This window comes from Camelina sativa, chromosome 3 (assembly GCF_000633955.1).
Source record: "Camelina sativa cultivar DH55 chromosome 3, Cs, whole genome shotgun sequence".
In the NCBI taxonomy this organism is placed as follows: Eukaryota; Viridiplantae; Streptophyta; class Magnoliopsida; order Brassicales; family Brassicaceae; genus Camelina; species Camelina sativa.
This window is the reverse complement of record NC_025687.1, coordinates 10197204-10210303: the sequence shown is the minus strand read 5'-3', so window position 1 is coordinate 10210303 and position 13100 is coordinate 10197204. Positions and strand designations below refer to the sequence as shown.

General features: G+C 36.3%; 3 protein-coding genes across 5 annotated transcripts; 2 read left to right on the top strand and 1 right to left on the bottom strand.

The window, feature by feature from the left end:
- Positions 48-785, top strand: LOC104776348 (multifunctional methyltransferase subunit TRM112-like protein At1g22270). Its single transcript, XM_010500392.2, has one exon. The coding sequence runs from the start codon at positions 156-158 to the stop codon at positions 528-530; it is 375 nt and encodes a 124-aa protein (XP_010498694.1). The 5' UTR covers positions 48-155; the 3' UTR covers positions 531-785.
- Positions 1668-7799, top strand: LOC104776346 (synaptonemal complex protein 1-like). 3 transcript variants are annotated; one of them, XM_010500387.2, is made up of 19 exons: positions 1668-2240; positions 2323-2372; positions 2605-2812; positions 2891-3016; positions 3090-3188; positions 3370-4046; positions 4135-4383; positions 4467-4595; positions 4697-4765; positions 4849-4959; positions 5383-5490; positions 5575-5685; positions 5757-5843; positions 6008-6094; positions 6179-6292; positions 6373-6453; positions 6527-6586; positions 7007-7123; positions 7520-7799. In XM_010500387.2, the coding sequence occupies exons 1-18, from the start codon at positions 2096-2098 to the stop codon at positions 7106-7108; spliced, it is 2613 nt and encodes an 870-aa protein (XP_010498689.1). In that variant the 5' UTR covers positions 1668-2095; the 3' UTR covers positions 7109-7123; positions 7520-7799. The 3 variants fall into 3 exon arrangements, with proteins under 3 accessions (XP_010498689.1, XP_010498690.1, XP_010498692.1); XM_010500390.2 differs by having other exon boundaries at positions 2135-2240; positions 2323-2451; XM_010500388.2 differs by lacking the exon at positions 6008-6094.
- Positions 7615-8575, bottom strand: LOC104776347. Its single transcript, XM_010500391.2, has 2 exons — positions 8208-8575; positions 7615-8119 (listed from the first exon to the last, which is right to left on the bottom strand). The coding sequence occupies exons 1-2, from the start codon at positions 8421-8423 to the stop codon at positions 7739-7741; spliced, it is 597 nt and encodes a 198-aa protein (XP_010498693.1). The 5' UTR covers positions 8424-8575; the 3' UTR covers positions 7615-7738.

Sequence of the window (13100 nt, the reverse complement as noted above, 5' to 3'; positions counted from 1 at the left end):
CAGAGTCTTTAAAGGATCGCAGTAGCCAGGTGGCATAATCAACGGCTTCGCTTGATACACAAAAACCCTCAGCCGCTTTAGCAGAGCAGCCCTCTTCGTCTTCTTCACTTCTTTTTCTTCCTCTCTTACTAGGTTTTGCCAGAGAAAAGCTAGAGATGAGGTTGATAACGCACAATATGCTTTCCTGCAACATTAAAGGAGTCACCAATGGGTTTCCTCTGCGGATCGAAGCTGGGAACGTGATTGAGAAGGAAGTCGATTTCAATCCCGATTTTATCAGGCACATGTTCGCGAAGCTCGAGTGGAAAGCTCTCGTGGAAGGTGCTCGTTCCATGGGATATGCAGAGTTACCGGAGGATTCTCCGGATGCGGCGGTGCTTGAATCCGATGAGTCTTTTCTTAAGAAACTCCACCACGCGTTGCTAGAGCTCCACCTTGAGGAAGGTGCGCTTGTTTGTCCTAAGACTGGACGGAAGTTTCCGGTTAACAAAGGAATCCCAAATATGCTTCTCCATGAAGACGAGGTTTAAATTGATTGGGAAAAATTTTACTTGTAAGGTTTCGTTTATGATGTTCTTTTGGGGGGTTTTGTTAGGGTTTCTGGGTTTTTGCTACTGATGTTTGTGATGTGAACCCTTTTAGTGAGATATGCAATTGAATCATCACTTTTCTTCGTTGTTGGATCCTTTAGTTGTATTGGTAGGGTTGTTATCAGGATAATGATGCCTGATTGTGAGGATTATTTCGAGTAATTTGGTCACTAATCTAGTAACTTTTGGTGCGCATCTTGTGGATTTGGTTTGCATTGTTGGTCTCTCTCTGTCACTGTTCTTATGGCCGATCAAGACCCTCTTCTTAACTGTTGTAATCCTCAAGTTTGCGTATGTAGCTGCCAATCTCTCAACTTTAAAAAATGTAGCTGCTTCAGTGCAAGTACGACTTATGTGACTCCATATATGATAGTTTTGAGTATGTTGAATTCATAATTCGATTAGATACATAGCTTTGTGTTTATGTGCTGGATGTTTTCATGTCTTTTACAGCTATATGATGAATGCAGACAAGCTGATTCAAGATATAAAACTCTTATTGATAGTCTTTCAATCTTGCCTAATCATACTATTAAGAGAAACTACTTGACTGATATGGATCCTCGCTAGATGAATATATCAAACACATTGAACAAAAGAGTTTAAACTAGTTCGTCCTCTATTGTTTATGTACTAATAAAAGCAGTATCCCCCACAACCACAATACATTGCTTTCCACTCTCAGACTATGTCCTAGTATCTACCTCATGCTTGCTTCATTGTTTGTACATCTTAGCCTTAGGAGTGCAGTGTTCAACATGCAGTTCAGCAGTTTGGAGTTTGGACCCACGATTCCTTCGTCTTCGTGGGTTTGTTTTAACATGTAAAATTTGTTATTTAAGCTTTTCTCCACATTGGGCACATGATTAGTTTGTCTTTGAGAGTAAAATAGTTTAACTCTTTTAAATACGGAATTTGCATAACAGAGAGTTTGATACACTTTTAACAATAAGTTGTTTCTTTTTAAAATTGAGAATCTGTGCACGAAAATTATATAGATTGATTATTATATATACCGCACACCTTTATACACAAACCCATTTATATAAGCCTAAGAAGAAAATGGGGAGTTGTGGATTGTTATGGTATATTTCGTTGAAATGGCGACGAAGAAAATGAAAAACAAAGAAGTCGATCGAAATGGCTCGCTGAGAATTAATCTCAGCCGTCGATCATACCACGTGACACTGACACCTGCGATATTCTAAGTCTCTGATGTCAGCATGCCGTTGAGGAGAGAATGAATCGGCTTCTCCGGTATAAATAAGCACCACCGACGTTATTGGCGCCCAATTGATTTTAGTTTCTTTCTCACTCTCCGAGAGCGCAAGGAAGAAATTGAGAGCGAAGGATCGTTTTCGTCATTGTTGTTTCTTACAATCTCGATCTCCGTGAGCGAGAGAAATTGAGAGAGAGAGAGAGAGAGAGAGAGAGAGAGAGAGAGAGAGAGAGAGACCTAGAGCGAGTGATCGATTTCATCAATTTGTGTTCCTTACGATCTCGAGATGCAGAAGTTAGGGTTTCCGGCGATGAAAAGCTTGGATCAACTCCGATCGATGTCCGGATCGGCGAAGACGCACTCCTTCTCCACTCGTCCGCCGCAGGATTCCGTCGTCTCCGGAAGTTTCTCGAATCTGAAGCTCACTGCAGGTATTTCTCTTGTTTATTTCACTCCGCCACTCTCGAATCGTACTTTTATGATGATTCCGACGATTTTACGTTTGTTTAACAGAGAAGCTGGTGAAGGATCAGGCGGCTATGAGAACAGATCTAGAACTGGCGGTATTTTGGAAGCTATCCTGTTTTCTTCATACATTGTTTGTGTTTACGAATTTATAGATTCGATGGATGTGCATTTGAGGTATATTGCTAGGTTTGTGTTTTTGATTTTGTGTATTGGAAACTTCGTTGTGATCGGAAGGTTCGAGCTCTTGTTTTTGTTCTTCTGAGTTCATCGCCGACACATCTTTCATCACCTAATTTTGAAGGAATTTTTGCTTTTCCATGGTCTTAGAATTGTAAGCTGAAAAAGTCAGTGGAGCATGTCTATGCCTTAGAGGATAAACTTCAGAACGCTTTTAATGAGAATGCTAAGCTCAGAGTTAGGCAAAAGGAAGATGAAAAGCTTTGGAGAGGATTGGAGTCTAAGTTCTCTTCAACAAAGGCTCTGTGTGATCAGCTTACTGAGACTCTGCAGCACTTGGCTTCCCAAGTTCAGGATGGTAAGAATACAGTCATCTCAGCTTGTGAAAATCATAAATGATTTGTTGCTTTATCTGTTTCCTAATTTGCATCTGCAGCTGAGAAGGATAAGGACTTTTTCGAGAGCAAATTCAATACTAGTTCAGAAGCAATAGACTCTTTAAACCAGCAAATGCAAGATATGTCTTTAAGCTTAGATGCTGCTAAAGCGAACATCACAAGCAGTAAGTTGTTAAATTATTCTACTTCTGACTTGAAAAGCAACTGGTATCTAACATCTTTGAGTCAAAAATGCAGGGGATAAGGAATTTGAGGAGCTCAAACTCGAGAAAGAACAGAAGGATATATACTATCTAAATGAACAGTGCAGAACTGCCAGTATCATAGAGAAGAAAGGTTTGTGTCTTGTTCTACATGAAATCTCAATGCCGTTGGTCACATGCAGTGAAAAATGATGGTTGAAATAGTCTTGTTCTAGATTACAATTTGAAGAGCTTAAATTTATCTGAATCTTTCTGAATTTTTTTCATGATTTACAGCAATTGTATCTTCTTATTGAGTGATTCCTCTGTGGCAGATGCTGAGATAACAAAGTTGGAAGCAACTGCAGCCGAAAGAAAACTCAACGTTGAAAACTTGAATTCCCAACTAGAAAAGGTACATCTTGAGTTAACAACAAAAGAAGACGAGGTCAAAGACCTTGTTAGTATCCAAGAGAAATTGGAAAAAGAAAAGACGAGTGTTCAGCTGAGTGCAAATGAACTGTTTGAAAAACTGGTCAGCTCCGAACAGGAGGTTAAAAAGCTCGATGACCTGGTCCGCTACTTGGCAGCCGAGTTGACTAATCTGGATAAAAAGAATTTGACCTTCACGGAGAAGTTTGGTCAACTTAGTGGCCTATATGATACCCACTTTCTGTTGCTGCAAAAAGACAGAGATCTTGCAATTGATCGTGCTCAAAGATCATTCGATCAACTCCAGCGTGAGTTCTTTAGCGTAACTGCCAAAAAAGAAGCTTTGGAATCAGCAGGAAAGGAACTAAACGAGAAAATAGTTGAGCTCCAGGCTGATAAGGAGTCTTTAATATCTCAAGTTTCTGGGATACGGTGTTCTACAAGCCAGACCATTGATAAACTGGAGTCTGAAGCAAAAGGACTAGTTTCAAAGAATGCTGAAACAGAATCAGTGATTTCGAAGCTGAAAAAGGAGATAGAAAGTTTATTGGGAAGTTTGAAGACATTAGAGGATAAGAAGGTAAAACAAGATTTCTATCCCTATGCACGTTAAAACTGTATCTAATGCATGCTTGCAATGCTAATTTCTTTTCTTGTATATCTTGCAGCAAGAATTGTCATTAAATATTTCATCAATGGAGGTGAAAAACAAAGAGAAATGCGAGAAACTGCAGGCAGATGCCCAGAGACAAGTTGAGGAATTAGAGACCTTGCAGAAAGAGAGTGAGAGCCATCAGCTGCAGGCGGACTTATTGGCAAAAGAGGTGAACGAGCTCCAAACCGTCATAGAGGAGAAAGGGCGTCTTATCCACCAGTGCAAGGAAGACGAGAAGAAGTTGAACCAACAAATCAATAAGGTCTAAAAAGTTGATTATTGGGCATGGCTTTATGATTTTTAATCCACCTTTTTAGTACTTATCAAATATAAATCCTACTGCAGGACAAGGAGTTACTGGTAACTGCTGAAACTAAGCTTGTAGAAGCAAAGAAGCAATATGATCTGATGCTAGAAAGCAAACAGTTGGAATTATCAAGGCACTTGAAAGAATTATCACAGAGGAACGACCAGGTATACCGTATATCTGTAGCAGTTTTTCCATATATTAGCAAAAATTGATAGCAATATGCCAACACTCTAATGACAATTTGATCTCTATATGTTCTCTTTAGGCAATTAATGATATCAGGAGGAAGTATGACGTGGAGAAGCAGGAAATTATCAATGCTGAAAAGGATAAGGTATGTAATGACTGCAGTATCTTTTGTTGCAGTCTACTGAGCAAATGATGCGTGGGTGATGTTTTTTGTGGTTCTAACTTCAGGTTGAAAATATGATCAAAGAGTTGTCCACTAAATATGATAAAGAACTCTCACATTGCAAAGAAGAATCAAAGAGGCAACTGCTGACCATTCAAGAGGAACATGCTTCTCTGGTATACACCGCATCTATATCTTTTTTTATCTTTTATTTAACAGATCATGCTGTTTCATATATAGATAATATTTTAACGAGCTTTTTTGGAAAATGTTCTTTGTGAATATCTGGTTAAACTACCACATCTTATCCTGTTACTTGGTTTCATGCGTTGTCCAGTCCGATACTATTGATGAGTATGATTAATTTCCAAAGAAACCTGATGGTTATGACCATCCTCAAGCATGAAGGTGCATAGCATAGAATGAATCAATCCAACTAGGTTGAATTGTTAGGCTTAATAACATAAAATGAAGATATCTGAAATCAAGTTCCTGTTTTCTTGTATGCATTATCTGTATGGAAGTTTATTTCTGACAGCATGTCAAGCCAAGTTCGAATTATTATGGAAATAAATTGAGAAAGGCTGCATGTTCCCCAGAGTCTCAGTATTCGGGAAGAGCATGAGAGTAAGGAGCTCAATCTCAAAGCCAAGTATGACCAGGAACTGAGACAGAATCAGATTCAGGCTGAAAATGAACTGAAAGAGGTACCCACAGATTTAACTTGATAGTTCAGAGAGATGCAAGAGTATATAGCCTTTGGTATTCAAATAGTTTGTATATTTATCCAGCGGATAACAGCTCTCAAGAGTGAGCATGATGCTCAGTTGAAAGCATTCAAGTGTCAGTATGAAGATGATTGTAAGAAGCTGCAAGAAGAATTAGATCTTCAAAGGAAAAAAGTAAGTGATTCTTAACAGGATCCATTATAAGATGAATCTTTATGGGTTTAACTAATGGGCTAACCTTGCAGGAAGAGAGGCAAAGAGCTTTGGTGCAGTTACAGTGGAAGGTGATGAGTGACAATCCACCTGAAGAGCAAGAAGTAAACTCAAACAAGGTTAGAGTGAACTTCACTTTCTCACTTATGGTTATCTAATCTACTTTAAGATGTGTGCTTAAAAATAACATAAACAGGGTAATATATGGAAAAAGATGTATCTGTAACTGGATATTGTTAGGGTGTTGCATAATATAGTTGACACGATGTTTATTATTTTTTAGAACTATTCAATTTTGAAAGATTCTCGTCTTGGTGGTAGCAAAAGAAGCGAGCATATAAGAGTGAGGGCAGACAATAATGACGAACAGGCAAAGAATCAAATATATAATCTTGTTCGTTTCTGCGTTGTCAAGGCTACACACATAAACACTTCCTTATGTATCAAAATACAGGATTCTCCTTTTGTAAAGGCAAAAGAAACACCTGTTCCAAAAATATTGAAGAAAGCTCAACATGTAAACACAGGAAGCGTACTGAGCATTCCAAATCCAAAGCATCATAGCAGGGTAAACATTTGAACCTTTACATCTTTACACTTTTGCATCAAAATCAACCTCATCGTTTGGTTTGTGGTTTAACTGGGCAGGGAACTCATCGTGACTATGAAGTTGAAACGAATAATGGGAGGATAACCAAACGGAGAAAAACAAGAAATACAGCCATTGAGGTACTTTTTCCATCGAAACAAGAAATATATGGAACATATTCAAGAAAGCTAGCTTTACACTCTTTTTCAACAGGAGCCACAAAGACGCAGGACTAGGGCTTCACCTAAATTGACCCCCCAAAGTGTCGCCAAGGTAAAATAAAAAAATAAAGTACTTTTGCTTATGCTTGAAATGTATAAACCCCTCTCAAGTAAACTTAGTGCTGGAGTAGAGAGTAAAAAGGTAAACTGGATGATAGGAAAAGCATCATATTTCCATAACATGCACTATAGTTTTTTTTTGTAACTCAATTTACTCCACCTCATCTTCCTTGTCAAGAATAGATAATCTGACAGGTGACATCAATTGAAGCTCAGACTTTTCATAAATTCTTAGGGCCGCTTAGCCAACTGTTAGGTCTATCCAAGTATAAATACAGTGATCCTTGTGCTATGGAAAGTCCAGAACTTTAAGTGCAGAAATTGATTTTAAGTCAAGAAATTATGGATGATGCTGTTGTAATGCTGCTAGGTTTCTAAAATACGTTCTAAGTTAACTACGTATTAACTGCAGGGCGCAGTAAGGACTGGTCATCTTGGCTCTGCAAATATTGGAGATTTGTTTTCAGAAGGCTCTCTCAACCCATATGCTGATGATCCCTATGCATTTGATTGAAGTCTACCACACAAAGTCAGTTCTATTCACTACATTATCTCTCGCACTTTCAGAAGCATACTCTTTGTAGAATATCGATTACATAACATTTAGCTTCTTGCATTAACTATATCATTCTCTTAACATGAATAACTATGGAGTGTTTCAAGAACTTGTAAAATGTTGGTAAGAGGATTAATCCGTAACCTGTTTCTGATGTTGGTACATATGTTGACAAAAAGTCCCCAAACTCAAGAAATCGCTCGGCTATTAGCAGAAGACAAAATTAGTTCTTATTCTCCTTGGAAAATCCCAACTGATTACATTGGTCTTCATCTGTTTCGATTAGAGAAAAAGTGGTTATGTATATATGGGTTACTTGTTGAGAAATTTAAACAAGTTTTAACAGTTTATTGTTGGATAATTATACAGAACACTGACTCCAAGTGAGGAGATAAATGATGCCTGAGAAGAATCACAAGGAAGAAAGTGGAAAGCAGTACAATCATGCCGATCAAAGCCATTCATAGAACGCATAGAATATAACTATCAGTACTTGTATATACATTATAACTCATACATATCTAGTTCCACATACTTGGGCTCATGCCATGAACATACACGCTGACAAGCAAGTCTAAGCTAGACTGTCTAGCATAAGAGCTTAAACAAATTTAAAGTCTTAAACTGTTTAGTGGAATTATGATCATCAGTGTGCGTGAACTTGCAGTTGGGACACACGAGAGTTGATTTACATAGCATAACCAGCATGTGACACTTCATACACACTGTTGTCACCATCTCTTGCTTCTTCTGGTTATCATCATCACCTTCAAACGCTAACCAAGACGGGGATCGGCTTAGCCCTAGATCACATGATATCCCCTTCTTCCCTGGGGTCATGTTCAAAGTTCCACCTTTAGAACCATCATCTTTCTTCGTGATTGTTTTCACAGTAGAACTTGATGATGAAGATAGGTTCAGATCAAGATCCAGCTCTGTCCTGTGATCATCATATGTCTCTGATTGGGTCTGCAAAATAAATTTGAAACATGTTTTAGTTCATGTTTGTGTGTGCATATCATCCTTTCATGTATACTTTGGTTTACGGATTTCATACCTTAGCCTCTAGGTGAAGCTGAACATCTGGATTTATCAATATGGAGCTCTCTGACTTTGATCTTTGAAAGAACAGAGTAGTGATGTTCTTCTCAAGTGTTTCTTGTGCTTGATCTCCTTGTTTGCTCCGTTTCAAGGAACCATGGAACGGTTCCCCATAGACTTTCATCAAATCCCTCTTTTTAGAACAGAGAGTTCCATTATGTAGAGAAAACATTATACCTTTTCCACTTTACGTTTAAGAATCTCTCACTTTTGCTTAGGTAGAACGAATGATCAGAATAGACGAACAGTTCGTGAAAGTCGTGTATATATATGCAGATGAGTCGCCCATGGAGTTATTATCCCCCACCGGTTCATGTAGAATAGTAGACAGAGTTAATGAGTTAGATATACCAAAATAAATATCGTAGATATTCGTTGACAATATAGAATTCAATTTGGGATTACTTTGCATGGCACAATATAATGTCCACCTTGGTATTTGTTGTTACTCAAGAAGAATTTATTTTTGCATTTATAATTCATATTAGTGTGTTCATATCTACTACTATCTAAAGAATGATGGTATAACTCAAAAAAAAAAATTTAACCACTTGAATTATACGTTATGGTTAACACTATACGATCCAGATTTATCAAGTACGATCCAGAAAGGTAGCTGTTGTGGATTAATTCGAGTTTTTAAGGAAATAAGTACTACATGGGATGAAAAATGAAAAAGGTAAAGTAACGTAGATGATGATGTGTGAGTTTCAGGCTGGATGTATGATTAATAAGTGTGGGTATTGCTCCGAGGAGCCTCATTGATGTCTAGATTTATACTAGTTCTTCTATTGAATCCTCTATCTGTTTTTTTTTTCTGTTTCCACCACTATTATCATCAAAATATCAAATTCATCATGATGATATCATCAACCATTATCTAAACGTATGTATGATGCAAGCATATATATATAATTATATATGCGAGTTGTATGTATTCTTGTTGGTCATGGAAGTTGTCTACATGTGTATGTATGGTGATGAAAAGAGTTATGTGATTGATATTGTGAATAAATAATAAATATAGAAACCCAATAAGAAAACAATACTAATAAATAGAAAGAAACTAAATACAGTTGAAGGAGGAAGGTTGATGACTTCATGAATGCAGAAAGCCTAAGCAACTTTAATACCACAATAACTCTCCCTCCCACTTTTCAATATACAACACCAAAAAATACGTATATTTATTACTTCCTCTGATTTTTTTTTTCTTTTTTTATAAGACGTTTAAATGATTTTGTTTCACTTTAATTGATTTCTTCGCAAATTTTATTTATTGTGAACATGTGTATTACATGAATTTTCAATATATCATAGGAAAATTTATAACTATTGAAAAAAAAAAAAAAAGAACTGAGTTTATAGCCAGAAAAAAAAAATCAATAAAAAGTACTCCATATAGTATTCCAAACATTAAGCAAACAATTTCAAATAACACATATATATTGAAATCTTCACGTGTGGTTGCTAGGGGCTGTGTGGCAGTTACAGCTAATCTAAGGAAACGTGGTATGAGTTGTGATGCCACGTGTGGTCTTTGTGGTTTTCATGAGGAGATAATTAATCATACCCTCTTTGAATATCCACCTGCTAGACAGGTTTGGGCTCTGTCGCATTTTCCGACAGCTCTCGGTGTTTTTTCATCGGCTTCAATCTTCACAAACATGGATTTTCTTTTTTGGCGTTTTCCAAATGTTCCGACACAGGAATTTTTTCCCTGGATCTTGTGGTATATATGGAAAGCGTGTAATGATAAACTCTTTAGTAATCTGGATTCCAACCCCCTAGCAATCTTGCGGCTAGTGGAGGATGAGGCAAAAGCATGGGCTCTGGCTCAAACAGAGGATTTGACGGTCGCATCGGCTATTCCTATTGAGGTTGTTCCCCGGGGAAGCAGGGGCTTCAGTGCTCCTAGTTCTTTGTCGAGCTATATTTGTTTTGTAGATGGTTCCTGGAAAGCAACAGACCGTTATGCATGAAGAAGGTGGTTCTGCACGTCGCCCTATGGTGATGTCCCCACTATGGGAGCTGCCAATCTTCGTCGTAGTCTGACCCCTCTTCATGCTGAGATTGAGGCCCTTGTCTGGGCTATGCGATGTATGATTGGAACGGATAACCAATCTGTTGTTTTTCTCACCGACTGCTCCGACTTAGTGAAGATGGTGTCTTCGCCTTCCAAGTGGGCAGCTTTTACATCTTATGTGGAGGACATCCAGGCGGATAAGGAGGAGTTTACCTCCTTTACATTAGTCTACGTCCCGCGCTCTCAGAATAGTACAGCGGATAATCTTGCGCGACGCGTTCGCACAGTTCGCATTAAGTTACCTATGTTAACAATATACATTCGTATTGACTTGTTTGAACCAATCTTGTATCCTTTGTTGTCAAAAAAAAAAAAAAAAAAAAACAAACAGATGAGTGTTATAAAAAAAANCGGCCCTCGACTCCTCATTTATTTTATTTAGGACTCTTTTGGATCAGCTTCCTCATTAATCGCCTTTCTATATTTCCTATTTTAAAAAAAAATCAACGGATGCATTTACTTTTTAGAAACATTTATAGTATCTTAGTTCAAAAAATATATATATATATATATATATATATATATATATTCATTTACAGTATCATATTACATATATAAAGATATAGGTCATGTATGTGTTAGTAAAAAAAAATTGTATTGATCCACACATTGTGTCGTTGATATGTCACCATCCAAATCTAAACCTAGAGTTAGGATCAACCCCTAATATAAAATTTTGGTGTATGCATCTAACTGAAAACTTTTAAATATTCATTAGATATCTAAATTGTGTTGTAACTAAAAATGTTTTAGTACAGTACAAGTTAACAAAATGTAGGATATGAAAGCACAAAAATTAAAGACTTGAATTACGAGTATTTAATTTCAATGAATATATATACAATAAATGAGTTTTTTTTTTAAAGGACAATAAATGAGTTGTTAAACACAATTTAAATATAACTATAACAAATTGACACATTTTACTTTAATATTCTTCTGTAGTAATTAACCATTTAAATAATATTACGAACATCTTAAAAACCGTACGTTTGTACATGTTGCTGAGTACTTAGCTTGCTAGCTAGACACGACCTTAGGGACATTAATTCACCATTATGGTATTCTTGAAACGTCTTGCAAAAGCATTTTACCATACACAAATCGTGTGTATTATCAAGTAACTTGGGCCACACCATCCCACGATATAACCTCTACGCAGAATTACAGCTATGCATGATCGGTGCTTTAGTAAAGATTGTAAATTTTCAACAAATTGCAAAAATCACAAAATTTGAAGGATGGGATGACATTTAAAAAAAAAAAACTCACTACATCAGGCTAATTCATGCATGCAGTTACGATTAAGATACATGTCTCGTCATCTTATTAAAAGCTAGCACCAGAAACTCGTAATTTCGTAAATTGAAATATACAGGAAAGATTGTACTAAGAAATAAAAGCTTTTTTTTTTAGTTTTGGTCACTGACAAAATAATTAAGTACTTGGTAATATTAATATATAGACAACCATAGCAAGTAATTTTTAAAGCTAGCACAAGAAACTTGTGATTCCGTAAACTGAAATATGGGAAAAAAGGTTGTATGAAATGAAAGCTCTCCAAGTGAAAAAAAAAATTGTCGCGGGTAAAATAGTTTTACTTGTATTTATACAACTTCTTGGTTAGATGGAGAATCATAATTGTGGCCTCAGTTAATATTATTTTCTGAAATACTAGAATAGTTATTATTTCCTGGTAGAAGAATTAAAGATTCAGTACTCGCCTACCTGTTTCCATTAAATAATATTGAACAAGTATAAATGCATATAGTTTTAATACACATATATTGTTTTGTGTTTCAACGATAATTTTGCAAAAACAAAATATGCAAAGATATGTATGTTGTCAACTGAAGATGAGTCCATGAACGTTATTCGGATTTCTATAGGATGATGCGTGAGTTATCAAGATACCGGTGGAAAAGTTACTTAAGTTTGATTACATTTTCATAATATATGCATTCACATTTAACATTTTACTATAAAAAGTTATTAAAAAAGGGTTGTTCTCATAGTTCTCTTCAATTGTAAAATAGATTTAATCATAAAATGGAACGGATCGGATCAACCTACTTATACAGTATTTAATCATCTAGTTAAGCCTTGGGCGTATATTATAAACACAAAGAAGAAAAGGAAGAGTTAGGACTTACTAGGGGGTTAGCTAAACCTATATTAACGACTTCATTTAAAGCAAGCTCTAACGACTCTTCTTCATCCTCACAAGGTCCTCATAAATGTAACCATAATTTCCTATTTTCAATTCAATACTATTACTTCATTTTATATTGACCTTTTTGTTTGTTTGTCAAAAAAAATTTATATCGATAAGCTACATAAATCAATGTTTTGATTATCTTATCACTACTATTTCTGAGCTAAAACTGTGTTAATATTTTTGGCTCGGTTTAACCATTAATCATTCTTCTATTTCATCAACCAACACAAAGTTCTAGTGAGAGAGTTTACTTATAAGTTATAATAGTGAGAGTTTGTTGTCCAAAAAAAAAAGAAAAAAATAGTGAGAGTTTTAGGTTGATTGTGCGCATTCATATTTTTCTGCATTGACGAGAGTGTTCTACCAATCCTTCTCTCCTTGCTTGAGCAGAATCACGTAATATTCAGTGTACAGACAGATGTATTTCTTAGCGGCCCAATTTAGATCCTATAGTTGTTGGCCCATCACCGTATAAGGACATTCTTCTATACCACGAAGGCACGAACGACCAACGAATCACAATATTCAAATCCCCTAAGAATTAA